The sequence below is a fragment of the Pelobates fuscus genome, chromosome 9 (genome assembly GCF_036172605.1).
Source record: "Pelobates fuscus isolate aPelFus1 chromosome 9, aPelFus1.pri, whole genome shotgun sequence".
In the NCBI taxonomy this organism is placed as follows: domain Eukaryota; kingdom Metazoa; phylum Chordata; class Amphibia; order Anura; family Pelobatidae; genus Pelobates; species Pelobates fuscus.
Genome location: NC_086325.1, coordinates 144198907 through 144225525, shown reverse-complemented (window position 1 = coordinate 144225525; position 26619 = coordinate 144198907). Strand labels below are relative to the sequence as shown.

Sequence of the window (26619 nt, the reverse complement as noted above, 5' to 3'; positions counted from 1 at the left end):
CTTACAGTGTTGTAGTGGCAAATAGGCATATAAAATCAACCGGTCTCAGGATCACAGGATAGTTTGCAGGATCAACTTTAACCCAGTCGAAATAATAAAAACGAAATAAAATAAAAACAGCCTAATATAGACAATAAAACTCTAACACTATTAATAAGCCCTACGCGTTTCGTTCAAACGTCCTTGAACTTCCTCAGGGGAAAAGGCGTCCTTCTGTGGCGCGCCAAACCGGACGGGTTGAAAAGAGCAACCAGCATCATATTGAAGATTGAATCCATACACAGAAGGACGCCTTTGCCCCTGAGGAAGTTCAAGGACGTTTGAACGAAACGCGTGGTGGCCTGATCCAATCACAATGCTTCCCCATAGAATTGACTGAGACTGACGAGGAGGCAGATCAGGGGCAGAGCCAGCACAATTCAAACATAGCCCTGGCCAATCAGCATCTCCTCGTATAGATTAATTGAATCAATTCATCTCTAGGAGGAAAGTGAAGTGTCTGCATGCAGATGGAGGAGATCCTGATATGTTGTGATGCATTTTAGACCCGGGTAGAATAGCCATATGTTATATACTATTGAAAAGTTTAGCAACCAAATTCTATCACCCAAAATATTAATAACTGTCTACATGAAATATTGGTCAAAAACATTAAATGACTATAGTACTAACTGCATGCACATAAAGTTACAGTGGCAAACTACAGGTAAAATGGCAACAAATCTATAGTAACACATGAGAATGTTGTCAATCCAGGAATACATGAGGTGGAGTATCTTCCTAGGGTGGGTGGTAGGTGTTTCACAGCAGGATGTAAAATGCAGTCTTTCACTGAGTTGAGTGTAAAGTGAGGCCTGTTACGAAATCGCTACAGACAGTTACAAAGTTGCTCTTTCCTATGTTTCACCCAGAACCTTGCTTCTGTACTATAATTTTGCACCCAACTCCCGAACTGATTGCCTGCTACTCATTCGTTATACGAACAACGGACCACCCGGCCCCTGGCGTGTGCCGCCACTTAACCCCGGTCACCTTTCTAATAACCGAACGGCCGACCACCCTTCGAGCGGAACGTGTCCCTAATTAATCACCCAGAGAGTTGCGGTCTGCGGTTAACCGCAACCTAATTGACTGCCTCAGGACATTTACGTTCGTGCCCCATCTCCCGATACTCAAACTACCGAAAGGTTCACGAACAAGGACCACCTACGGACTGGCGTGTGGCCTCAATTAGAGCGTTGTTTTTTGCGGTTAACCACAGGTTAAGTACCCCTTCCCGGCGATCTCCGTTTGTCTCCCGAACAGCTGGGACAACCAGCAACAGAGTGGGGATTCATGCAAACCCCTAGCCGTTACTCGTTCCACGAGTTTTAGGTAGAGTCCCGCTGCCTATTAACACACTTAAAAACATGGCCGCCATCTCAAGCCCGGGACAAAAGACACAAACAGACTTTATAACGAGGAAACTAAGCGTACAGTTCGTGGGTTCTGAGCGCTCTTCGGTTAACTGTTTCGCTCAGACCAGGGCTATATAATGAATGGTAGAATGCACAAATTATATATGAAACTGTTAAAGTTTTTTTTTTTTTTTTTTAATTCTTTATTTTCGTAGTGCAGTGGTTTAACAAGCAGAGTTATCGGTACGTCATTATGCATTATAGAGTACAAGTGTTTCACATGAGATAACCTAGTAGCATATAGAAATATAAAACTGCACTGTTTTTTGTTTTTTTTTAAAAGGTAGCATACAAGTAGGAACATATTATGTCAGACAATGAGAGGGTAACATGTACATTAGAAATCAGGCATATAGGCTGACAATAATTACAATGTGGGAAAAACTGTTTGTCACATGCTAAGGAGTTATATTAATGTTGCTTCTGAAGGTTAGTAGCCGCTAGGTACTTTTCAGCTTCTTGAAGCCGGGATTAGAGGGACTTGGGGTATAGCCATTATGTGTGTGCTAATCCGATGTGATGACTATCTATATATTCTTGACTGAGAAGGTTACCAATGCGGGCTAGTTCAATGCCCCTAACCTAGGGGGGCTACGGGGGGAAGGTGCTGACGTTCTTTAAGGACTGGGCCCTCGGTCAGACCCTTGTAAGGGTAGTGGTTTAGTTGTTAGGCCATGGGTTTTTGTGTGTTCCTCCTGTTCCCCTTCCATGTTCATGTAGGGTAAGTGCCTCTGTGTGTGGGGTGAGGGGGGGAGGGGGGGAGGGGGGGGGGGGAGGGTGTCCTCATAGCAGGAGGGGTATGTAGGCCTAACAAGTGTGAAAACATGTGAAAAAAAAATATGAAACGTTTACAGCTCGGTCAATGTGAGCCAGTCAAGAGAGTGATCGTCCAAAGTTCTAACCGTGTTTATACGGTGTAGGTAGCTGGGTCCTGCCAATTTGGCCCAGTAACAGCTCTCAGTTCGGCATCTCACCGGTCTGGTGTCGGTGCGGTCCTGGAGCGCTGCACGACGGGTGTCGCTGTGATCGGGTCCCGGGTGTCTGTAGGTAGTCCAGGGGTTATGGTCTTATCAGGCAGTCCCAGGTTCCGGAGGAACGATGTGGCTTCTCCCATGGCTTGCAGGATATGCGTGGTCCCTGCTCGTGTGACCTGAATACAGTTGTCTGCTCCCCACCGGTATGAAATGCCTGCGGTTCGTAGTTGAGCGGTGACGGGGCTGCAGGATTTTCTCCACAGTAGCGTCGCCTTGGATAGATCCTGGAAGAACAGCAGTGCTGCATTTTCAAAGGTAAGTGGCGTCTTGTCCCTCACGGCTTGCATGATCTGAATCTTTTCCTGGACGTTGCGGCATCTCAGGATGACATCCCGGGTCAGGTTAGGTTTCGTGTGGGTCGTCGAGGGGAGACGGTATACCCCCTCAGGGGTCATTTTGCGGGCTGCTGCTGGAGGCAATATGGTTGCGAGGAGGCGTCTTGTATAGTGGGGCAGCTCTTCTGCGGACACTGAGGTCGGGACTCCCCTGATTTTTATGTTTAGCCGGCGGTGTCGGTCCTCCATAATTGCGAGCCTGCCCATCAGGATTCTTTGGGACTGTTGTAGCTGGAGGACCGTGTCTTGCACCGCGTGGATCTTGTTGTGTGCCTCTTTTACCCCCTCCTCCATCTCTCCCACCTTCTCTCTGACCTCTTTTTGAGTTCGGTTTTCAGTTTTGCTGAGTCCGCCTCTAGCAGCTTATGTATGTTTGCAAGGAGAATTTTCAGGTCGCCCTTAGTGGACGGAGCGGAGTCGTCTGAGGAGTCTGCGTTTGGTATCATTGGTGCCCGTGTGGCTGGCAGCGCTTCTGACTCTCGGCCGCATGGCTCGGTTTCGGCCTCGTTTTGTGGTTCCTCCGAGGGTTCATGGGTCTGGTGTTGTGCCGGTCGTTGGAACAAGGACCCGATATCCCTGGTGTCGGGACCTGCAGTCGGTTTCTGTGACCGTCGGCCCATAGCCGTGTCGTGTGTCGGCTCTGCCTCCTCCGGGTGGCCTGCGTAGCTGCTCCTCAGGATTGCCTCAAGGTCCGAGGTTGTCAGCGGGCGGTAGGCCTCAATTCGGCGGCGCCGCTTCTGTAGCTTCTGCGGCTGGAAAAAGGCATCAGCCGGTTCAGCCCCTCTTGCTTGCCCAGATTCTTTGGGTTGCAAAGTCGGATCGGTAGTAATTTGGCCGATATCGGGCTGATTAAGGATCACTCAGGGAGAGCTTTGGAATATGGCGTCCGTTCAGGTTCGAGTTCAAGCTCCGCCCCCCGAAACTGTTAAAGTTATGTATTTTTATCCTGTTTTGTATGTTGCAAGAAAACATGGTATTTTGGGCGCTTTGAGATAATTGTATTGTCATAACCGTTGGATTCATAATCTCCAAGCTGGGCAGTAACAATTTCAAAAGATACATTGTGTTCCTATTGGTTAACCACTTGTATTGTCCCTGTATCCCATCAGGTCCAGAGGGGGCTGTCCCTAGACCTGAGATTTTGCATAAATACTGATACCTGTGTGCCAGTTCTTGCTTGACCCTCAAATCACAGCCTTGACTTGTTTTGTGGGCAAAAGGGTATCCTAGCTGTACCATAGCTAGTGGGATTGTTCTACACTTACAGGATTCTTATGGTCTACTAGCTGAAGCGTCTCTTCTCTCTCTCTACATCGGGATCCAGACTATCCAAGAGGTCCAGCTTCCAGCTAGCCTGGGAGTAACCGTAACAAGGCCTGAGGGTGGTAGGTGTTTCACTGCAGGATTTAAAATGCAGTCTTTCACTGAGTTGAGTGTAAAGTGAGACCTGAGGGCCCGTTGAATCTCCTACAAGCTGGAATAGCAGACACAGGAGCAAATCTTCTTTCCCTCCAATAACAGGATGACACACAGTTTTGGAGTGTAAGCAGGAACAGAAAGCTTAATGGCACACACTGATCTTTTATCCAAGTTATACAGGAAAGGTGACGGCCAGGTGGACCTGGTTGGGCACCGAATACAATATATACAAGCCAATAAAAACAGAGGTTTACATTCAGACACTCCCATACAGTGTACACAATCCCTCCCCTCTGCCTGTGATCTAATTAATGAAGAAAATGGACTAACTCAATTAACTCTAAGCAGAAAAAGTACATTTTTACGTACACCAAAATAAAACATATCCCCACAAAAGTCTCATCCTGATAGCCCCGATCTGGGTGAATAACATATCCAAAAATCACCCAGATCGGTTCAGGAATTTCCTGGAAGTCTTATTTTTTCCCACCGTGCACGTGGTCCTATGCCCAAAACAGGCCCATACACTCAACGACAAAACACTGCTGGACAATTTCAGATGGCCACCGCCACATGTTTGAATCTGTTCCAGTTAAAAGTCCAAGGGGCAGAAACTGTACTTTTGAACATGGGTTATCACAGGGCCCATAGTCCCAGGGTTGGAGGCTGACAAGCAGGCCCCTCCAAAAACGCATGGCAAACTCCTTTAAAAAGGGGAGTTTGTCACAAGTAGCTCAACTCATCCTATACAATTTCATGGCTCTTAATGGTTGAACTATGCAAGGTGATCAATGTAGAACACAAACAAAATGTAGAGGGAGGAGCCGAACTGGCAAACTGAGTAGACGCACTCTACACGAGCTCCTGCAGTGAGGGCCCAAACTCTGCGGATAACCAGAGATTAAACGCTGCGATTCACCCACAAATCGGCTCATTTGGAAAATGGAAGCAGCCACGAACCTGCCAAAACCATACTCGACCCGGAACCGCAGCTGCAGAATGAGGCCTAGCGGAGGCATGGGGGAAGGACGGCCGCTTTCCCGCCAAATGCTAAACGCAACACGAGAGTACAAAACACCAACGGTCCCCACCAGGCGGGGCGCCCCGAACCCCGCACCAAACGACAAGCACATTGGCCTCCCTAAGCAATGCGGAGACGGGTTCCACCAAGATGGCGGACCACTCTGACACGACCGTGTCGGACAAGTGGCGGTAACAACATATTGTAGCGGACTCAGGGGACCACGCAAGAGACCCCATTACTCAAATCTTTCACCGCTGGGCCACGTTAAAGGCACGCTTGGGGCCACGTTAAAGGCACGCTTACAGCCTGAAGCCCCTAGCCAAAACATACCCAAGAGGGTCAGAGCCGATGACGGACGATTAGGGGAACCTCCTCAGGGCAAATCTAAGACCCACGCTTCAAACTCCCACGTCCAGGGCCCTCCCGGGCTGAGAGCAACAAGGGGCATGCCCCACACCGGCGGGGAGCAGCAAAACGAATAGTCATGCGGTCTGCTACCACTCCCCGCGCCACCCCGAAAAGGCTGACCCTGGACCACGAAGGTTCCCAGGCTCGTGGCCTACAAGCACCAGCCCTCACACAGCTCCGGGGCAGGAGAGGATTCCTGCCTCCAAGACGCCGCGGCTCTACCCAGCTGAGAGAGAACCCAGTCGTGAGATCCAAACTTGGAAGGCAATTAACAACTGGCGGTCACCGGGCCCGCAACAACAGGGCAATAATCCCGGTACACGCTAGAGGAAAGAGTTCCACTACACGCCGCATCTGCACGGACACCTAACCTCACGGGCTGTGCCTGCAGAAGAGCCCTGGTCCAACCACATCATATCTGATCGTATCCGATTCAACTGAAGACCGCTACTTGGCACTGACCAGGAGGAGGGCGAAAGGAGATACCATGCCTGGCAATAAAACAGACTACCTATTAAAGCAAGTCAGTGGCATCGGATGAAGGTTTGCAGCTGCCCCAATCCAGCTACCAGCTGGTTCACAGTGCAGGACTTAATTAGCTGAATGCCCAGTGCTACATCCGTACCTTTTCATTTAATTTATTTCCATTTAAATTGTTTTATAAGTTGATGTGCAATTAAAATGTCCCACAAACTTGTCCCAACACCTTGAGCATATCATGCCATTAACCCTCTCTGCCTTGCTTAACCGGGTCCTATGGGTTCTTACCACACAAGTAATATGACTTCGCATTACCTGAACCAATAGTCAGCTTCATATATGACACATGCTTTTCTAATACCCAGTCAGACCCAAACTACATAGCTTAAATGTGCTACATGGCCTGCAGCGACAACGAACAAACCCTTACCACATAGTCCCCATGGGTCTGCATTGCAGACCCATGGGTACTCGATACGTATTAAACGTATGGAATCCTAATTCAGAATGTTATGCATTATATACTTAAGCCATATGACCCCCTCCACTACAGGCACTAGACAGCCTTGTTACCTCCTAAGGCAAACAACTGGCTAACCGCCAGACGCTATACGAGGGCATGACCATATGCCATGTGGCACGACATAGCCGTTCTTCCTCCTGACACAAATCTTGCACACCCTACCTTTGTAACACATAAGGGAATTACATTGGACGTCACGTTATGATCTCCATGCGGTCTCCTGATGCACTTCTCACTATACTATCTACGGCATGGTTATTTGCCAGCAAGGTACCGGTCTTTCTCCTGCCAAGACATGACAGATGTGACGAACCTCATAACGCATGTTATTAAAACCTGATGTTTATCCTGTATTTATTATAATATAAAATTGTGCATTGCCTAGCTACTACCCTACTTGTTACTTATGCTACGAAGCTCGAAGATTGCCGTTGGGGTACCTCAAGCCAGATTGTATTCATTATATGCACTGCAAAAAAAAATAAATGTAAATTGAAAAAAAAAGTAGAAATCGGACTTTGTATCCAAAATGGTAAATTCAGATAAGTCACAGCAGAGTAGATTTGAATAAAATCACTAGTCTTAAATCTTTTTTTTTTTTTTTTTTTTTAATCATAATTTTAAAACTTAAATACTCATCCTGGGCGGTTGTTTTCATGTTAAACATTTGCAACCAGATGAAGATTTCGTATGAATTTCTTTTCAGATTAGTTTAATAGTTCCATCAGCACTGATTTTGTTATTTGCCATTAGAATTGCATGCCGAGGCGAACGGACGCATGGATTAAATGCTCCGGTCCCAATCACCCAAAAGCCTGACAAATCGTTGTATAACTTTGCCTAAAAGCTCACAAGCAAACCTACTGCCTCACCACTTACGATGGCACCGGCAAAGCAAACAAAAATTACGGACCCGCACCATACGACCAAAAAAGACCGCACAGGGCCTACCAAAGATGGCGACAACAGCCTCTCTGCATCTCAGGGAGCTGACTCACAGCACGAGCTGGAGCAAGACGGAAGCCACGACACTGATGCAGAAAAACGGCTGTACACTATGCTGCAAGAATTCAGGGTAACGCTGCAGGCTGACTTCAAAAGGGTTATAGGAGAGAGAAAGCGGGAAATGGCCGACCTCGGCGAGCGGACAAACCGCCTAGAAGTCCGCACATACGAACTGAGCTCAGTACAAAATGAGCTGGCAGATACCGTGCACCACCTGACAGAGGAACACCAGCCACTCAAAAGAAAAGAGGAATAACGTCCGCTTTAGGGGAATCCTGGAATCCGTCTCAACTGAGGCCTTGCATGGATACTTACTAGGGCTGTGTAAATCCCTGGTGCCTGACATAGCAGAGGGCGAATGACTCATGGATAGGGCGCATCATTTCCTGCGACCCCCGAGACTTGCCCAGGACACGCCAAGAGACACAGTACCACAGTTCCACTAATTAAAAACAAATGTGCTCCTCATCGCGGCTAGGAAGCGGCCCAAGCTACCGGACCCCTATATGGAGGTACAGTTATACGCGGACTTATCTGCGCTTACCATGTCAAGGAGACGGAATTCATAACAGTGAAAACTCATGGAGAAACGGGAGGAACTATTTTGCAAGGGTAACTGGAGGTGGGGATGCCCCTCTTCAAGGAATGGGGCTGCTTTCCCTCAAAAGCCAAGCAGGCCAAGGCATGAAGCTGCTTTATATCCTTTGTAAGATGTTCCTGCTACGGACAGTGTGTATAGGCCCGGACAGGGCGATCCTCATGTAATTCATATAATTTAGCTACTTGTCATGCTTACTTAACCTAACCGCTACATCTCCCTAGTAAAACGTTGCTGTTACGGACCGTGTGAATAGGGCGCCCCTCATGTAATCTGTGTCATATAGTAAATTGTCATGCATACTTAAACTAACCGCTACATACCCCTAGTAAGATGATGCTGTTTAGGACAGTGTGTATAAGCCCGGACAGGGTGACCCTGAGGCAATTTAGTCAATTGACATGCTTACTTACTCTAACTGCTCTGCTATTGCCTCTAAGGCCTAGGCCCAACCTTATGCCTGCCCCACACTGGCAATCCTAACCGAGGTGACCACAGGACAAACCCCCCCAACTTGGTAATACTGAGAACGGGTAGGAGTATAGTGGGGGAGACTAAAAACGCTGAGATACATGTCACAGACACTGACTTAGGTACGCAGACTGTCCGCTCACGATGGCCTTTCACGTAATGGGTGTTCGAATGAGGAAGATACCCCAAGAAATAAAGGTCTCCGATGGGGTACTGAGGGCTGTTGCTTAGAGGAGAGTAGTGGATGGGCAACTCCCCCATCACATATCACGGCTACGAATTAGCATGGGAATACCTAGGCCCAGATGGGGATAAAATGCATATGTCAGTGAGGTTGTATTCCTACCAGACTTACTCACTCAATGTAAATGTCAATGCTTATGTTTCAATGCTTATGTATATGTGATTGACTATTTTTTTTTATCTACTACACAGACTCTGGCGACTCAATTAGTATATACAGGAGATGGACAACCTATTCCCCAGCCTAGCACGATAGATCCTTCTTCAATGATGCCTGTAATGCAGCCATCCTTTTCTGCATTGTCCCCTCAGATTATACCTGGGCAAGTGGCATCTCAGCAGACTGTAGCTGGCATTCAGTTGGAAGTTTGTGGCATGACAGGAATGCAAATTCATGCTGACAGCCAAGCCCCAGCACTACTTCCTATGTCTCATTCAACTTTGTTGGCTCAATATGGCAGCAGCGTACAGAATGTACTGCATCATGCACCGAATGTCACAGGAGTACAGACAAATGCTCCACATGCACACCAGTTAACCTCAGTACAGCAACCATTAATGCCTCTCAAGGATCATTTAAATTACTCACCAACACTCCAGCAAGGGCACAACTTTCAGATGCAATCACATTTGGAGCAGATACAGTGTTCTCAAAACCAACAATCCTATCAACATCCACTATCACAGCAGCATCTTATATTTCAAACTGCAACAATGGAAGAACCAACCAAAATAATGTACTCTGATGCTATTATACAAGAAGCTGTTCAACGGCAAGTAGACGTGGAAAACCCACATGAGCAAGAACTCTGTTTTCTCAATGCCCAGACAGCTTCTCTGCCTCCTACAGAAGTGTCTTTTTCAGCCCTCTCTGAAAAACTGGTGAACGTGCCGCAATCACTTGCCTGCATGCAAGACAAGCCTCCTTTCTCACCGTATGTAGTATCACAGGCAAGTGTCTACCAACATACTCGTGAACAGGAGCAGTCCTCATACACCCTACAGATTGTGAAGAACTCTGGAACTGAGAAACAATTGTTTTCTCCACAGGTAGCTGCTCCAGCGGTGGAGCAGTCAATATTTCCTCAAAAGACTGTTTTACAAAATCCTCCTGAGCAGCCCCTTTTTATCCAAATTCCACCATTGGAAGTATATGGACAACAGTCTGTTACTGCTGCTGACCAGACGATGCACACACAAAAAGCTGCTCCTCTTTCTGATCAGCCTGTGTATGTGCAGCAAGCAGGCCCCTTACCTGAGCAAAACAGTTTTAGCCCACAATGTCCACAAATTTCAGAGCAAACAATGTATGTCCAGCAAACTATGCAGCCTTCAGAGCAACAAATACATAGCCAACATTCTATGATTGTCCCTGACCATATCTTGTATTCACAGCAAACTACTTTGTCAGTGGAACAGCCAATTTATCCACAGCATTTTGCAAGTGCGGAGAATCAAATATACATGCAGCAAAGTGCATCGGCTCAGCATCCAGTGTATATGCAGCAGGTAATTTCAACTGATCCGACTCTGTATGCACAGCAAGTTATGTCAGCTGAGCAAAAGGCATACACACAGCAGGCTGCCACCGCTGAACAGGCTGCATTTGCACAGCAAGCTGTCTCAGCTGAGCAATCAGCCTACATTCACCAAGTAACTTCAGTAACTGAGCAGGCGTTGCATGTTCATCAGTCAGCTGCAGCAGCTGAACAGCATGTACAGCAGGCAAGAGCAGCAGAGCAAGTGTTGTACCCAGAGAGAGTCGTATCTGCTGAGCATTCTGCATACACACAACAAGTCGCGTTAACTGAGCAGCCTATGTACACGCAGCAAAGTGTATCTTCCGCTCAGTCAATGTATACGCAGCAAACCATAATGACAGGGCAGTCACTATATACTCTGCAATCTACACCTGCCGGGCAGCCTTTGTTCACTCAACACGCTACAGCAACTGGACAACCATTATATACTCTGCAAGGTGCACCAGTGGGACAGCCATTATATACTCTGCAAGCTGCCCCGGCCGGACAACCCTTGTACACTCAGCAGGCTGCCTTCCCTGGACAGCAATTCTACACTCAGCAAGCTGCCCCAGCCAAGCAGCCAGTACATACTCAACAAGCCACTCCAGCTGGACAGACATTACACAGTCAGCAAGCCCTACCGGCCGTGCAGCCGGTGTACACGCAGCAAGCCCCACCGGCCGTGCAGCCGGTGTACACGCAGCAAGCCCCACCGGCCGTGCAGCCGGTGTACACGCAGCAAGCCCCACCGGCCATGCAGCCGGTGCACACGCAGCAGGCCCCTCTGGCCGTGCAGCCTGTGTCCACTCAGCAGGCCCCCCCGGCCGTGCAGCCGGCGCCCATTCAGCAAGCCCCCCCGGCCGTGCAGCCGGCGCCCATTCAGCAAGCCCCCCCGGCCGTGCAGCCGGCGCCCACTCAGCAAGCCCCCCCGGCCGTGCAGCCGGCGCCCACTCAGCAAGCCCCCCCGGCCGTGCAGCCGGCGCCCACTCAGCAAGCCCCCCCGGCCGTGCAGCCGGCGCCCACTCAGCAAGCCCCCCCGGCCGTGCAGCCGGCGCCCACTCAGCAAGCCCCCCCGGCCGTGCAGCCGGCGCCCACTCAGCAAGCCCCCCCGGCCGTGCAGTTGGCGCCCACTCAGCAAGCCCCCCCGGCCATGCAGTTGGCGCCCACTCAGCAAGCCCCCCCGGCCGTGCAGCTGGCGCCCACTCAGCAAGCCCCCCCGGCCGTGCAGCTGGCGCCCACTCAGCAAGCCCCCCCGGCTGTGCAGCTGGCGCCCACTCAGCAAGCCCCCCTTGCCGTGCTGCCGGCGCCCACTCAGCAAGCCCCCTCTGCCGTGCTGCCGGCGCCCACTCAGCAAGCCCCCTCTGCCGTGCAGCCGGCGCCCACTCAGCAACCCCTCCCTGCCGTGCAGCCGGCGCCCACTCAGCAACCCCTCCCTGCCGTGCAGCCGGCGCCCACTCAGCAACCCCTCCCTGCCGTGCAGCCGGCGCCTACTCAGCAACCCCTCCCTGCCGTGCAGCCGGCGCCCACTCAGCAAGCCTCCCCAGCCGTGCAGCCGGCGCCCACTCAGCAAGCCCCCCCGGCCGTGCAGACGGCTCAGACTCGGCAAATCCCCCCGGCCATGCAGCAGTCTGAGACTCTGCAAACCCAGCCGGCCATGCAGTTGGTGCACTCTCAGCAGGCCCCGCCGGCCGGGCAGCCGGTGCCCACTCAGCAAGCCCCGCCGGCAGTGCAGTTGGCGCACTCTCAGCAGGCCCCTACAGCCCTACAGCCAACTTACAAGCAGCATGACCATTCATCTGAGCACTCATTGTACACACATCAAGCTGGAACATCCAAGCAACAAGTTTGCGCAAAACAAATGGTCTTGGCTGAACAGGCTTTGCCCCCAGTACATGCAACATCTTCTGAGCATCCTACAGATCCATCTGTGCTTACCTTTCCGGGTGCAATTACTTCAAACCGACCTACTTACAATGATTTTACTCCAGTTATGGGGCAAACCAGCAATGTCCACCAATTAATGCCACCTGCTGATCAACTCATGCATACTCAAGAAGCTGTTGTAACTAATGATCCTCCATTATATATCTTACAAGCAGAACCCCAAGTTGACCAGACTGTACATAAACAACCTATTTCTATGCAAGGGAATGCTCACAACCCGTCTGCTGACCAGCTTGGCTATACTCAACATGGTGCATTGATTGCTGGTCATCAAGTATATGTCAACCCTGCCCATCCAATATATTCTTTTCAGACAGTTTGTGGTGTTGACCAAACTTACATTCAACAGAGCGTGCCTCATACCGATTCAAACTTGTATAATGACCACGCTGTCCCTTGTTCTGACAAATCACCTTATGTTCATCCAGCTGTATTACCTTCACATCAATCTCCATACACGCCATTGCAGCATGCGGTTCCAGATAAACTAATGTATTATTCCCAGGATATAGAATCAACTTGTCCTCAGACAATCGTGAACCCTCCTTCATATGCATATCCTATACAAACATCAGTGGAGACATCAGGCCTCATCCAGCAGATGTTACCCTCTGATCAGCTGGTAAACCTTAATTTGCAGATAAGCACAACTCCTCTACAGGACAACCGGTCTGAACATTGTGTTCAGTCTCCAGATAACCAGTCCGTGTTAATACATACCCAAGACTTCAAATATACCTATGAAGAACAGAAAGCAGGTCACACAGAATCAAATTTAACTCCTTTACAGCCTTCAGAGAATCAACATTTTGTGACTTCCATGAGTTTGTCTTCTACATGTCGGGCTCCAGAAACGGCAATTTTGAATCAGCACTTTCCTACACAATCTCTGCCTTCACCCCAACATCAGCAGGCTATCTCTAGACGCACTTCATGTGAACAGGGCCAATCTTCTCAAATATCACCTGGTCAGCAGTGCAACAGCCTGCAAAAGACAATGCATCTTAATGGTCCACTACCTAATGAAGTACCTTTGCTTTATCCTACCAACTATCCAACGTCTCATCCTAATATACAAGTTTATAATCAACAGAATGTGGGTCAAGCAGACTTTTTACCAGGGAGTACTTCTGTTCCTCAAAACCACACAGCTTTACCAGAAATTCCTTTATCAAACCAGGTCCATCATGCCACTCTAGATGAATCTGCTATATCAAATATACATCAACAACTTGACTTGCAGTCTGCTGAGAGATATAGTTCTGAGTCTTGTTCACTTCCACCACCTCATCACCAAGAGTCAATGGAGTACCCCACGCTACAGCAGACAATGTTGTCAACTGAAGTTGCTGCAGAATCTCAAGGTCAACATCAGAATACTTATCAAATTCCTACAACAGCACCACAGCAGGTATGTAATTCTGTATGATTCTTTAGTAATAGTTCATTTTATATAACATTATTATTATTATTATTATTATTATTATTGCTGTTACAATGTAAGTAACGGCAGTTTATCTGTTGTTTTGACCAAAGAGTCTGATTTCAAAACATTATCAGAGAAAACTAAAAATTAGAATTGTCTTACGATTTTAAACTTGAACTGCCACTAGTCTAGCGACGAAACAATGGTAGATTTATTCGTCTAGTGCCAATACTTTGTCAAGCTGTTTGAAAAATGTTAAAGAAAAAATTAAGGAAATGCATCTTTGTGTCCCTTAAGTAAGCTTCTCTGTTTTTCTGCATATTGTGGATATGCTAGACGTCTAAATTTTGAAGTTTGAGCTGTGTTCAAGTTTTTTTTATATATATATATATATATATATATATATATATATATATATATATATATATATAAAATCTTGTTTAATCTTCTGTTTTTAGCCAAGTAATACTACAAATGTAATCTTCCAGTTGTTTGTTTTTCTAAATTCAGCAGTCCACGTCTATGGCAGTGACCTCTGAACTTACTGTTCAGAATCCAGACTCCCTTCCAAGGTAAGGAAATTAATTAATATCTTGGTTTAAATGTTAAAGTGGCACCCAGACCACTTCATCTCACTGAAGTGTTCTGGGTGCAGTGTCCCTGTCTCTTTAGCCCTGCAATGTAAAACTGTTTTACATTGCAAGGTTAAGACTGCCTCTTGTGGCTGTCTCCCAGACTTAAACTGCTAAAAAAAAAAAAAAAAATATGGGAGCATGCTAAGACACAATATACACCATTTGAGATACCTTGGAATGTCTACCTCCACAAATGGTAGGCCTTTGTGAGTTAATTTCATCAGTCAAGCTGCTGTAATTCCTCAAAGCGACATAGGTTAAATCAAATCCATCTCTAAATTTGTGTTAAAAATCTGAAAAAAATAAATAAATTTGACTACAATATTTAGCAGTGATTGGCAGTTAAATAGCTACCGTATATACTCGAGTATAAGCCGACCCGAATATAAGCCGAGGCCCCTAATTTTACCCAAAAAAACTGGGAAAACGTATTGACTCGAGTATAAGACTAGGGTGGGAAATGCAGCAGCTACTGGTACATTTCTAAATAATATTAAATCCTAAAAAAAATTATATTAATTGAATATTTATTTGCAGTGTGTGTGTATGAATGCAGTGCGTGTGTATGAATGCAGTGCGTGTGTATGAATGCAGTGCGTGTGTATGAATAAATAAATAAAAAGATAAAATAGAACAAAATCTAAAGGACAAAAAGGAGAGGAATAAAAATATTAATATTAATATAAATCCACTTGCACACACTCTGGCGGTGAGGAATGGAACAGTTATAACGAATAGTTCCAATACTTTATAGTCTGCTGGTATATTCCAATAAATTAGTGGAAGGCTTGATATGTAGGGATTTCCAATGAAGAAAAAATGGATCTTCTAATTCATGGGGTGTCTTGACTCCGTGATATACATGGAAAGACAAAGCTCTGCTTTGTCTTTCCATGTATATCACGGAGTCAAGACACCCCATGAATTAGAAGATCCATTTTTTCTTCATTGGAAATCCCTACATATCAAGCCTTCCACTAATTTATTGGAATATACCAGCAGACTATAAAGTATTGGAACTATTCGTTATAACTGTTCCATTCCTCACCGCCAGTGTGTGTGCAAGTGGATTTATATTAATATTAATATTTTTATTCCTCTCCTTTTTGTCCTTTAGATTTTGTTCTATTTTATCTTTTTATTTATTTATTTTACATTGTTATTACTCATTTATTTGTAGTTAGCGCGACCTATTATTGTGTTTTTGCCATTTCTCTTTGAGGTTATTAGAGGGAACCTCATACCCATAGGTTGCAGCTTTTCATTTGTTCCCAGTCCTATTAGATCACTCAGCGCTGATCCAATACCTAACCGTGTGTATGAGTGCAGTGCGTGTGTATGAGTGCAGTGCGTGTGTATGAGTGCAGTGCGTGTGTATGAGTGCAGTGCGTGTGTATGAGTGCAGTGCGTGTGTATGAGTGCAGTGCGTGTGTATGAGTGCAGTGCGTGTGTATGAGTGCAGTGCGTGTGTATGAGTGCAGTGCGTGTGTATGAGTGCAGTGCGTGTGTATGAGTGCAGTGCGTGTGTATGAGTGCAGTGCGTGTGTATGAGTGCAGTGTGTGTGTGTATATGAGTACAGTGTGTATGAATGCAGTGTGTGTGTATATGAGTGCAGTGTGTATGTGTGCTATGTGTATGTGTGCAGTGTATGTATGTGTATGTATGAATGCAGTGTGTGTGTGTGTGTGTGTTGCAGAGCATTGGTTGGGGGTGGGCAATTTTTTTTTTTTCTCATTATTTTAATATTTTTTTATTATTTTTTATTATTTTATTTTATTTAATTATTATTTTTTTAATTATTTTAATTTTTTTTTCATTATTATTTTGTATTTTATTTTATTTGTACTATTATTTTTTTTTTTAATTATTAATATTTTATTATTTATATATATTTTTTTCGTCCCCCCTCCCTGCTTGCTAGCTGGCCAGGGAGGGGGGCTCTCACTCCCTGGTGGTCCAGTGGCATTGGTGGTTCAGTGGGGGGAGAAGGGAGGCAGGCAGGGAGCACTTACCTCTCCTGCAGCTCCTGTCAGCTCCCTTCTCCTCCGCGCCGGTCCGTGCAGCTCCCTCTGTCAGCTCACACTGTAAGTCTCGCGAGAGCCGCACTATGACCCCGCGGCTCTCGCGAGACTTACACTGGGAGCTGACCGAGGTGCTGAACGGACCGCCGCGGAGGAGAAGGGAGCTGACAGGAGCTGCAGGAGAGGTAAGTAAACTCTCTGCCAGCCCCTGTCTGTATTATGGCAATGTAAATTGCCATAATACAGACACTGACTCGAGTATAAGCCGAGTTGGGGTTTTTCAGCACAAAAAATGTGCTGAAAAACTCGGCTTATACTCTAGTATATACGGTACAAAGTAAATGTTGAAATTTCGTGTGTATTTAAATATATATATATATATATATATATATACACACACATACATACATACATACATTTTGTGTGGCAATTTTGTTTTCTGTGGTAGTTATTAAGCTTACAGGACATACATGTTAAATTCTAAAATCACTCCACATTGAATTTTATTTTTTTTACCACTTTTATTTTATGACCTGTAGAAATAAACTGAAATCATAGACATGTACTCTGAAACAGGGCAAATTAATTTATTTTGAATTACTTTTCTTACGCTGTACTAATTATGCGCACATTATTATTGCCAAAACTGAAAAAGTTGCTTTTTTTCAGTTGTTGTATTATATTTATTTTTAATAATGAATTATAATTTATATATGTATATGTCACATTAAATTTGAAGACCTTTTTTGCCATTTAAAAAATACTATATAAAATGTGTTGGTGCAGTAAATGAGAAAGATGTTAATTGCAGTTGAACACCCAGAGCAAAAATGCTAAATTGCTTTGGTCCTTAAGTGAAAAACAAGCAAATTCAGTTTGGTCCTTAAGGAGTTAATTTTGTGGGGTGTGTTTTTTTTTTTTTTTTTTTATTTATTTAATTTGCGGCACAGTGATGATACAAAGGACAGTTCGAGTATTCTTGATGCTTCTCTTGGAAATGGTAAACAGGAGAAGATGAAACAGCGCAGAGCTTCCTGCCCCCGGCCTGATAAAATGGCTCGATTTATCCTAACTGTAATGCAGGTATGTGCCTTGTATGCTTTCAGTGTTTGTGTGCCATCTGTGAGTTTTTCCTTATTTTATCTTTCATTGTTTTTAGGTTTCAACTTCTGGTGATAACATGGTGGAGTGTCAGCTGGAAACTCACAACAACAAAATGGTGACTTTCAAATTTGATGCGGATGGAGATGCTCCTGAAGATATTGCTCTTTACATGGCAAGTTGTTGAAAGTATTTTCTGTGTGGGCATGGAAGACCGAAGTGGACTCTGAAAATTAAGAATACAGTAGGGTCGCAATAAATTATACTACAACCCAAGACTTGCATTACTCACTGGCACAAGCCTGGAGGGTTCATAACTTGCTCACTAGGGGTCATTTGTACTCAACAGGCTACACTTTCACTTGCCAGTGGCTAGTGGAAATTTTGAGCCCTGTAGCAAGCTAGAAATGGAGGTAGAGGAATAAAAGTGCCCGGTTGACCCTTTAAAGGGGGAGGCAAGAATTACACCCAGGAATGTCAAACATCCGTGTTCAGGTGCGGCAGTGGAGTTAGCTATGCGCCATCCGCCAAGAAAGATAATATGGGGGTGTCCTCCAAGTGCAGTTTGCTGTTGAACCAACAACATAATCCAAATATTTAGCAAAAGAACCAATATAATGTCCTCAGCTATGTTGTCAGCCTCAACTCTTCACAGCCGCTCTTATTACATGGAGCATTTGTGTTTGAAATATCTTTGTGATGTTAGAATAAAAATGCTGGTAAAAATGCCAGGATTGTTTCTGTAAGCTGAATGATTGTGTTACTGAATCTTACTCCAGTAATGTCATATTTTCATGCTGTCCCTTCATAGAGATGTGTCTCAGCACAAGCCCTATTTGATTATTGTGAGAGAGACTGCAAAAATAACTGGCATGCCAGTTACTAAAGGACCTCATTGAGCATTAGTGGATCAATATGAAAAAAAATGTGTTTAAAAGAATGCAAGGAAAGAGAACTAGAAGGGAACAGTAGAGAAGAAAAATAGGAAATAGTATGATATGGTGTTGTAAACATGAAATTCAAATGCCCAAAAGAAGGTATCAACAAACTTGCTTATTTTTGGGTTTGTTTTCTTTTGCCGAAGAATTAGGTAATCATAGATGCATATCCGTGCATAGATTTTTATTAAAACGTCTAAAAATGTAGTTGTGGCATAGCTTTTTATGTATATTAACTAAACTTTAAACTCGTAATGCAATGTGAAATGAATATTGTAGAACTTTAAGCTCCTTTAAAAAAAAAAAAAAAATTTACAAAAATAATTTTTTTTTGAACAATAAACAGGCAATAGAAGAAAAAAAAAACACATTACTTATGCAACAGCGGATAGAGATCTATATTTGCAATTTCACTTTTGCCTGATTTATTAGTGTGCTTAAGGACTATTTTTTGTCCTCTCTAAAAAACAACCTTCTGTAATTTCATAATATTTTTTTAATCTGTGCATTTATATAGCAACACACAACTCTGTATAGATACATATTACACATACTATACATCTATATCATCTATACATCTATAAATGCAAAGATAGGTGAATATAGATGTATAGTGTGTGTAATGTTTATATAGAGTTGTGTGTTGCTTTGTCTGTGAAGTTAATGCAGTTGAGTTGTCAACAAGTGGTGTGTGTGTGTGTGTTGTGTGTGTGTGTGTATATATATATATATATATATATACTGTGTGCAGAATTATTAGGCAAATGAGTATTTTGACCACATCATCCTCTTTATGCATGTTGTCTTACTCCAAGCTGTATAGGCTCGAAAGCCTACTACCAATTAAGCATATTAGGTGATGTGCATCTCTGTAATGAAAAGGGGTGTGGTCTAATGACATCAACACCCTATATCAGGTGTGCATAATTATTAGGCAACTTCCTTTCCTTTGGCAAAATGGGTCAAAAGAAGGACTTGACAGGCTCAGAAAAGTCAAAAATAGTGAGATATCTTGCAGAGGGATGCAGCACTCTTAAAATTGCAAAGCTTCTGAAGCGTGATCATCGAACAATCAAGCATTTCATTCAAAATAGTCAACAGGGTCGCAAGAAGCATGTGGAGAAACCAAGGCGCAAAATAACTGCCCATGAACTGAGAAAAGTCAAGCGTGCAGCTGCCAAGATGCCACTTGCCACCAGTTTGGCCATATTTCAGAGCTGCAACATCACTGGAGTGCCCAAAAGCACAAAGTGTGCAATACTCAGAGACATGGCCAAGGTAAGAAAGGCTGAAAGACGACCACCACTGAACAAGACACACAAGCTGAAACGTCGAGACTGGGCCAAGAAATATCTCAAGACTGATTTTTCTAAGATTTTATGGACTGATGAAATGAGAGTGAGTCTTGATGGGCCAGATGGATGGATTGATAAAGGGCAGAGAGCTCCAGTCCGACTCAGACGCCAGCGAGGTGGAGTACTGGTTTGGGCTGGTATCATCAAAGATGAGCTTGTGGGGCCTTTTCGGGTTGAGGATGGAGTCAAGCTCAACTCCCAGTTTCTGGAAGACACCTTCTTCAAGCAGTGGTACAGGAAGAAGTCTGCATCCTTCAAGAAAAACATGATTTTCATGCAGGACAATGCTCCATCACACGCGTCCAAGTACTCCACAGCGTGGCTGGCAAGAAAGGGTATAAAAGAAGAAAATCTAATGACATGGCCTCCTTTTTCACCTGATCTGAACCCCATTGAGAACCTGTGGTCCATCATCAAATGTGAGATTTACAAGGAGGGAAAACAGTACACCTCTCTGAACAGTGTCTGGGAGGCTGTGGTTGCTGCTGCACGCAATGTTGATGGTGAACAGATCAAAACACTGACAGAATCCATGGATGGCAGGCTTTTGAGTGTCCTTGCAAAGAAAGGTGGCTATATTGGTCACTGATTTGTTTTTGTTATGTTTTTGAATGTCAGAAATGTATATTTGTGAATGTTGAGATGTTATATTGGTTTCACTGGTAAAAATAAATAATTGAAATGGGTATATATTTGTTTTTTGTTAAGTTGCCTAATAATTATGCACAGTAATAGTCACCTGCACACACAGATATCCCCCTAAAATAGCTATAACTAAAACAAACTAAAAACTACTTCCAAAAATATTCAGCTTTGATATTAATGAGTTTTTTGGGTTCATTGAGAACATGGTTGTTGTTCAATAATAAAATTAATCCTCAAAAATACAACTTGCCTAATAATTCTGCACTCCCTGTGTATATATATATATATATATATATATATATATATATATATATATAATATATATAGAACTATTAATTAAGTCTATAAGTCGAAACAATTCACAATGCTGTATAGATAGATAACAGACTGAGTTTTATTTTCTCAACAGGTTGAAGATGACTTTGTGTTGGAAGGCGAGAAGGACAAGTTTGTCGATGAGCTGAAAATAATTATTTCACAGGCCCAGGAAATACTGCGCAGTCTTCCAGCAGACAGATTAGATTGTGTCCAGTCTGAGTCCAACAGCCAGGTGAGTGTGGGGACAGTGATATAGGAAATTGTCTCTGCCATGCAGTTTAACTTGTCTAATAACAATAATCTTGTCAATCCAGACTGGATCTTCGGAACATGCGCAAACAGCACTCTCGGTCTCTGCTCAAACAGGTGGTAAGTTTTCATATGTTATATTCCCAAGGACAAAATGTTTATTAAATATGGATATACAAGAAGAAAATGTCTACAATTTAAAGCAAAGGTGTGCACCTATAGAATGTGAAAAGGGATATGGAATAGGTTATGTACTTGTAACTTGGTAGATGTTTGTCATTGCATTTTTAGCTTGTCTTTTTAAGTTTTCATCCTTTTCTGTCTTAGGTGAAGCTGTGCCACAGTCCTCTCCTGTTGGTCGCTGGAGATTTTTCATCAATCAAACTATAAAAAACCGTGAAGCCCATTCCTCATTTGCTACACAATCAGCTGTGATAAAGCCAGTTTCAGGTGAGCTAATGGTGTGAGGAAATATGCTGAATGGCATTACAACATTGAAAGGCAACACTCACTTCCCAGGATTTTTAACATTATGATTACATATCCCTCTATTAAGGGTTGTTCCAACCAAAAACCAGGGGGAGGGGTCATGCCACTATTGACTTTCTGGAGTTACATAGTTACATAGCTGAAAAGAGACTTGCGTCCATCAAGTTCAGTCTCCCTCACATTTGTTTTTAGCTGTTGATCCAAAAGAAGGCAAAAAAAACCAGTCTGAAGCACAATTTTGCAACAAGCTATGAAAAAAATTCCTTCTTGACCCCAGAATGGCAGTCAGATTTATCCTTGGATCAAGCAGTTATTACCCTACATTGAAAGATTATATCCTTGAATATTCTGTTTTTGCAAGTATGCATCCAGTAGCTGTTTGAACATCTGTATGGACTCTGATAAAACTACCTCTTCAGGCAGAGAATTCCACATCCTGATTGTTCTTACAGTAAAAAAAACCTTTCCTTTGCCTTAGACGAAATCTTCTTTCTTCCAGTCTAAACGCATGGCCTCGTGTCCTATGTAAAGTCCCGTTTGTGAATAGATTTCCACACAATGGTTTGTATTGGCCCCGAATATATTTGTATAATGTTATCATATCCCCTCTCAGGCGACGTTTTTCTAAACTAAATAGGTTTAAATTTGTTAACCTTTCTTCATAGCTGATATGTTCCATTCCTTTTATTAATTTTGTAGCCTGCCTCTGCACTTTTTCTAGTGCCATAATATCCTTCTTTAGAACAGGTGCCCAAAGTTGCACAGCATATTCAATATGTGGTCTTACCAGTGATTTATAAAGAGGCAAAATGATATTCTCGTCCCGAGAATGAATGCCCTTTTTCATGCATGACAATACCTTATTGGCCTTGGCCACTGCTGATTGACATTGCACATTGTTGCATAGTTTGTTGTCTATAACAATTCCCAAGTCCTTTTCGTGTGTTGTTATCCCTAATTCCCTTCCATTAAGGGTATACGTTGCTTGTGTATTCTTTACGCCGAAGTGCATAACTTTGCATTTTTCAACATTAAATTTCATCTGCCATTTGAGTGCCCAGTCCCCCATTTTATCTAAATCCCTCTGAAGCAAAGTAATATCTTGCTTACATTGTATTATTTTACAAAGTTTTGTGTCATCTGCAAACACTGAAACACTGACTTTCAATGCTGTCTTCAAGATCATTTATAAACATGTTAAATAGAAGGGCTCCCAGAACAGACACCTGAGGGACACCACTTGCCACCTCTGTCCAGCTTGAAAATTTACCATTAATGACAACTCTTTGTACTCAGTTTTTAAGCCAATGTTCTACCCAAGAACAAGCATTTTCATCTAGACCGATTTCCTTGAGTTTGAACACTAATCTATTGTGTGGAACTGTATCAAATGCCTTGGCAAAATCCAAATAGATCACATCCACTGCAACACCCTGATCTATACTTCTACTTACTTCTTCGTAGAACGCAATCAAGTTAGTTTGACAAAGTGTGGAGTGAGCATGCTCTGTGTATTTGCGTCAGATGCCAAATTTGCACAGAATTGACATTCGCCATCCTGGAACTATGGCCTTGCTAATGACACTGCCCTAGTTGTAGTTACACCTTTGGCAGCTAAGAAACGCTGCACATACAGACTCCAGGCACCATGACCACTTTAAATCACTGAGTTGGTCATGGTGCTTGGAGTAAATCTTTTACAAATCTGTATGTGTGGTGTGAAAAAAAACTATTTCAATGTAAAAGTTAACATCTCTATACTGCAATGCCTCCAACTCCCAGTCTGTCAGTCATTGTTAAAAGCCCTAACACAAATTAAGGAACTGCTCTTGTTCAAGAGAACAACAATTGGGTGCAATCAAACCAGGGTCTAGCATAAACCCCACACAAATATTGTGTCCAGATGAAGCTTGACAAAGATAGTTGTGTTGGAACGTTGCTGTGTACTTGGTTCCAATACCTTTGCCTTGCTGAGCTTTTGGATTGTTTGGATCCTTTTCTTTTCTCCTGGATACAAGATCGTTATTAGCTCTGTCCTTTGCACCTGGCATTAAGTACAGAGAATAGGAGGAGAAAAATTGTTATATTTCTCCTTTCATTTAAATTATGTGCATGGCCTGAACTGGATTGTGATGACATTCAGGGCACAAACACAGCTTAGGTCTAATAAGTGAACTTTAGTTGTGCCAGTTTCCAGAGTGTCATTTAAAAGTAATAGGTGATTTAAAAAAAAAAAATGTTCAATGGTGTAATTTCCATGGGAGAGCCTCTTTTAACAGTGTTCGTTAACACTGTGTGTGCCAGTGTTAGGCATTACTGATCTGCTGGTGTTTCTGTTCATTTTCTCTGTTCACCTGTAACATTTTAGCACGCCGATATTTCTACATGTCTTCTGTGCTTTTAATTATATATATTTTCCTTTGCTTACTTTAACTGTTCTTGTAACTTGCTATTTCCATTCATATGTTATTGCTTATGTAATGTTAAACCATCCCGTGTATAAAAAATAAATAACAAAAATAAAAAAATATTGGAAAGTTAAATAATATATATTCACAGATCGTGCTGCCGGAGGTGAAGTTCTATGTTTGAGTTCGCCAGCAAAGTTTTGTAGCTCTGTATGTGCAGCGTTTCTTAGTAAAATACAGACTCAAAGCTCTATGATCAGTTTAAATCACTAAACCTTGAATGAGGGGAATTGTGGGTTCTGTTTATTTTCTTTTTTAAGGTAACAGTAGTTCTGTATTCAATTGAACTGTTAATAGCTCCCAACTGATTCCTCTTCTGCAACTGTCACTAGTCTAATACTATCCTTACCTTTTTGTGTCATTTTACCCCACTCCCTCTAGCATGTAAGCTCATTGAGCAGGGCCCTCAACTCCTCTGTTCCTGTGTGTCCAACTTGTCTGGTTACAACTACATGTCTGTTCGTCCACCCATTGTAAAGCGCTGCGGAATTTGACGGCGCTCTATAAATATCATAATAATAATAAACCACTTTTTTTTTTGTATCAAAATTGTGATCTGTTTTGTAACAAGATTGCAATATTTCTTTATTTTTTTTCTTCTCTACCTTTCCTGTAGCACTACACGAGGAACCGAAAACGCAAAATCTGCCAGAGGATTCTTCTCTTTCCTTACAGGGTGATTCAGTTCTGTCCGATATTATGCCGACTGTGCTCTCTGAAAGAACAGACGAGCAGCTTTCGACCTGTACAACTGAGCTCCCGACCCATCTGACAAATTGCAGTGAAATTATGTCTTCTCCTCCAAACAATATTTTAGCAGCAGGGCAAAGTGTGTCAGAGCCTGGAGACAGTGGTAAAAGTATGGCTGTAGAATCCAATGCACAGCAGCCAAATAGCCGCTCCCTTTGTGCTCAAGATTCTCAAGAAACTATTGCAGTTTTTACATCTGAAAGTTCTGCTAGTTTGTCACTTGGCTTGACGATTGATTCAGTAGCTCATGATGAAACTGGATTCCCTCAGACCCCTGTCTCGGATGCCTCACTTGTTCATTCTGCATCAGTACAGGAGTCTGATTTAGAAGGACCTCCGAAAATAGACTTTGTTGACAACCGCATTAAAACATTGGATGAGAAATTAAGAACTTTGTTGTATCCGGACAGCTCTGCTAGTTCTTATGCCGAAAGCCAGAAAGAGACACAGAGTACAGAGTCTCCTCTTTCGTCGTCAGCTGAGGACACACTTTCTTGTCCTGTTCCTGAAGCTTTGTATGTGAATACCACCGATGTTCAGGGCACACCAGATGAGCAACTACCTATTGATTCACCAGCATCCAGAGATCTAGAAGCTGTCAGTACTATGCCTGGTGAACTGACTCCATCTGTAAGTAAAACTTACTAACATACTATGGTTTTGGTAAAAGGCATATATCTTAACATCATAGAAATTATTTCCCAAGTGGTCTAATACTGGTGGGGTATTGCAAGCCACTGACACTCTCATGTTTCAGTTTATAACATTATCACAAAATTAGTTTTCTACACTTTTTCTTTTTTTTCTTCTTTCGAACCAAATGCAGATGAATTATAACCTTCCTCTTCTGCAATGATACAGAACAGACTGTTCACACATACGATATTAAGCTGGGGATGGTCTCTGTAGTATGCTGAAATTAATATCCAAAACCCCTTTCCCTCAATGTCTATTGTTCTGGGTTAGATGGTATTTTAAAACAAGCTTGACAAATTACTGGTACCAAAAGAAATGTAAACCGGCACTACAATTTGTCTTCATTTTAACATGAGGTCTGCAGGAGCATCTGCTACAACTCCATATTGTTAAATAGACCAAATCAGTCAGAAACTGCATAATACTGATTAGCTTAAACCCTTGGCAGTCACTTTTCACTGGAGCCGTCTAGTTCTTAGTCTGTTGACCTTATCCATGCAGTGAATGTGGAGCAAGGCAATAAGAGATGACCGCTTGCAAGGCTGGTTCCAACCACATCTATCCAATAGTAATTGGTTTAAATCCCTAAGTATTAGAAATTGTGAGGTTAAGCCAGCAACACATTTTGTGTGAAATGACACAAAAGTCCTAAACAAAAGAAGAAATAAAAACCTGGCTCCTACATTCTATGGGGATTAGTCAAGCCCTCTTTTATAATGTACTGAGATACTGAACACTACAGGAATTGACACCATTATAGAGACCAAACGTGTTGCTTATGCATCCTATCATCAGTGTTTTTTTTTTTTTTTTAATTTAAGGAATAATCCAAGCACCATAACCACTATTGCTCACTGTAGTAGTTAAGGTGCCAGTAGTGCTCTGACGCCTTCCTCTTTGTGAGTAGTTAGTATGTTTTAGAAGAGTTTGACTTACCTATGGTCCGCCAGTCGCAGCTCCCCTCCTCCACTACTGATCCTAGAGAGCCAGAAGATGAGCTCATTGCAGGGCATTACCCATTGGCTGAGAGCAATCAACTGATGCCCATTGCATGGCTTGGCTC

General features: G+C 43.6%; 1 protein-coding gene across 1 annotated transcript in view; it reads left to right on the top strand.

Annotated features, from left to right (window-relative positions):
- The window catches only part of WNK3 (WNK lysine deficient protein kinase 3), a 138795-nt gene that overhangs the window by 85607 nt on the left and 26569 nt on the right, over positions 1-26619 (top strand). The window contains exons 10-17 of the mRNA XM_063433473.1: positions 9190-13875; positions 14401-14462; positions 17498-17630; positions 17707-17823; positions 20996-21136; positions 21219-21273; positions 21481-21603; positions 24727-25490. Coding sequence (XP_063289543.1) covers positions 9190-13875; positions 14401-14462; positions 17498-17630; positions 17707-17823; positions 20996-21136; positions 21219-21273; positions 21481-21603; positions 24727-25490 — 6081 coding nt within the window. The remainder of the gene's footprint in view (positions 1-9189; positions 13876-14400; positions 14463-17497; positions 17631-17706; positions 17824-20995; positions 21137-21218; positions 21274-21480; positions 21604-24726; positions 25491-26619) is intronic.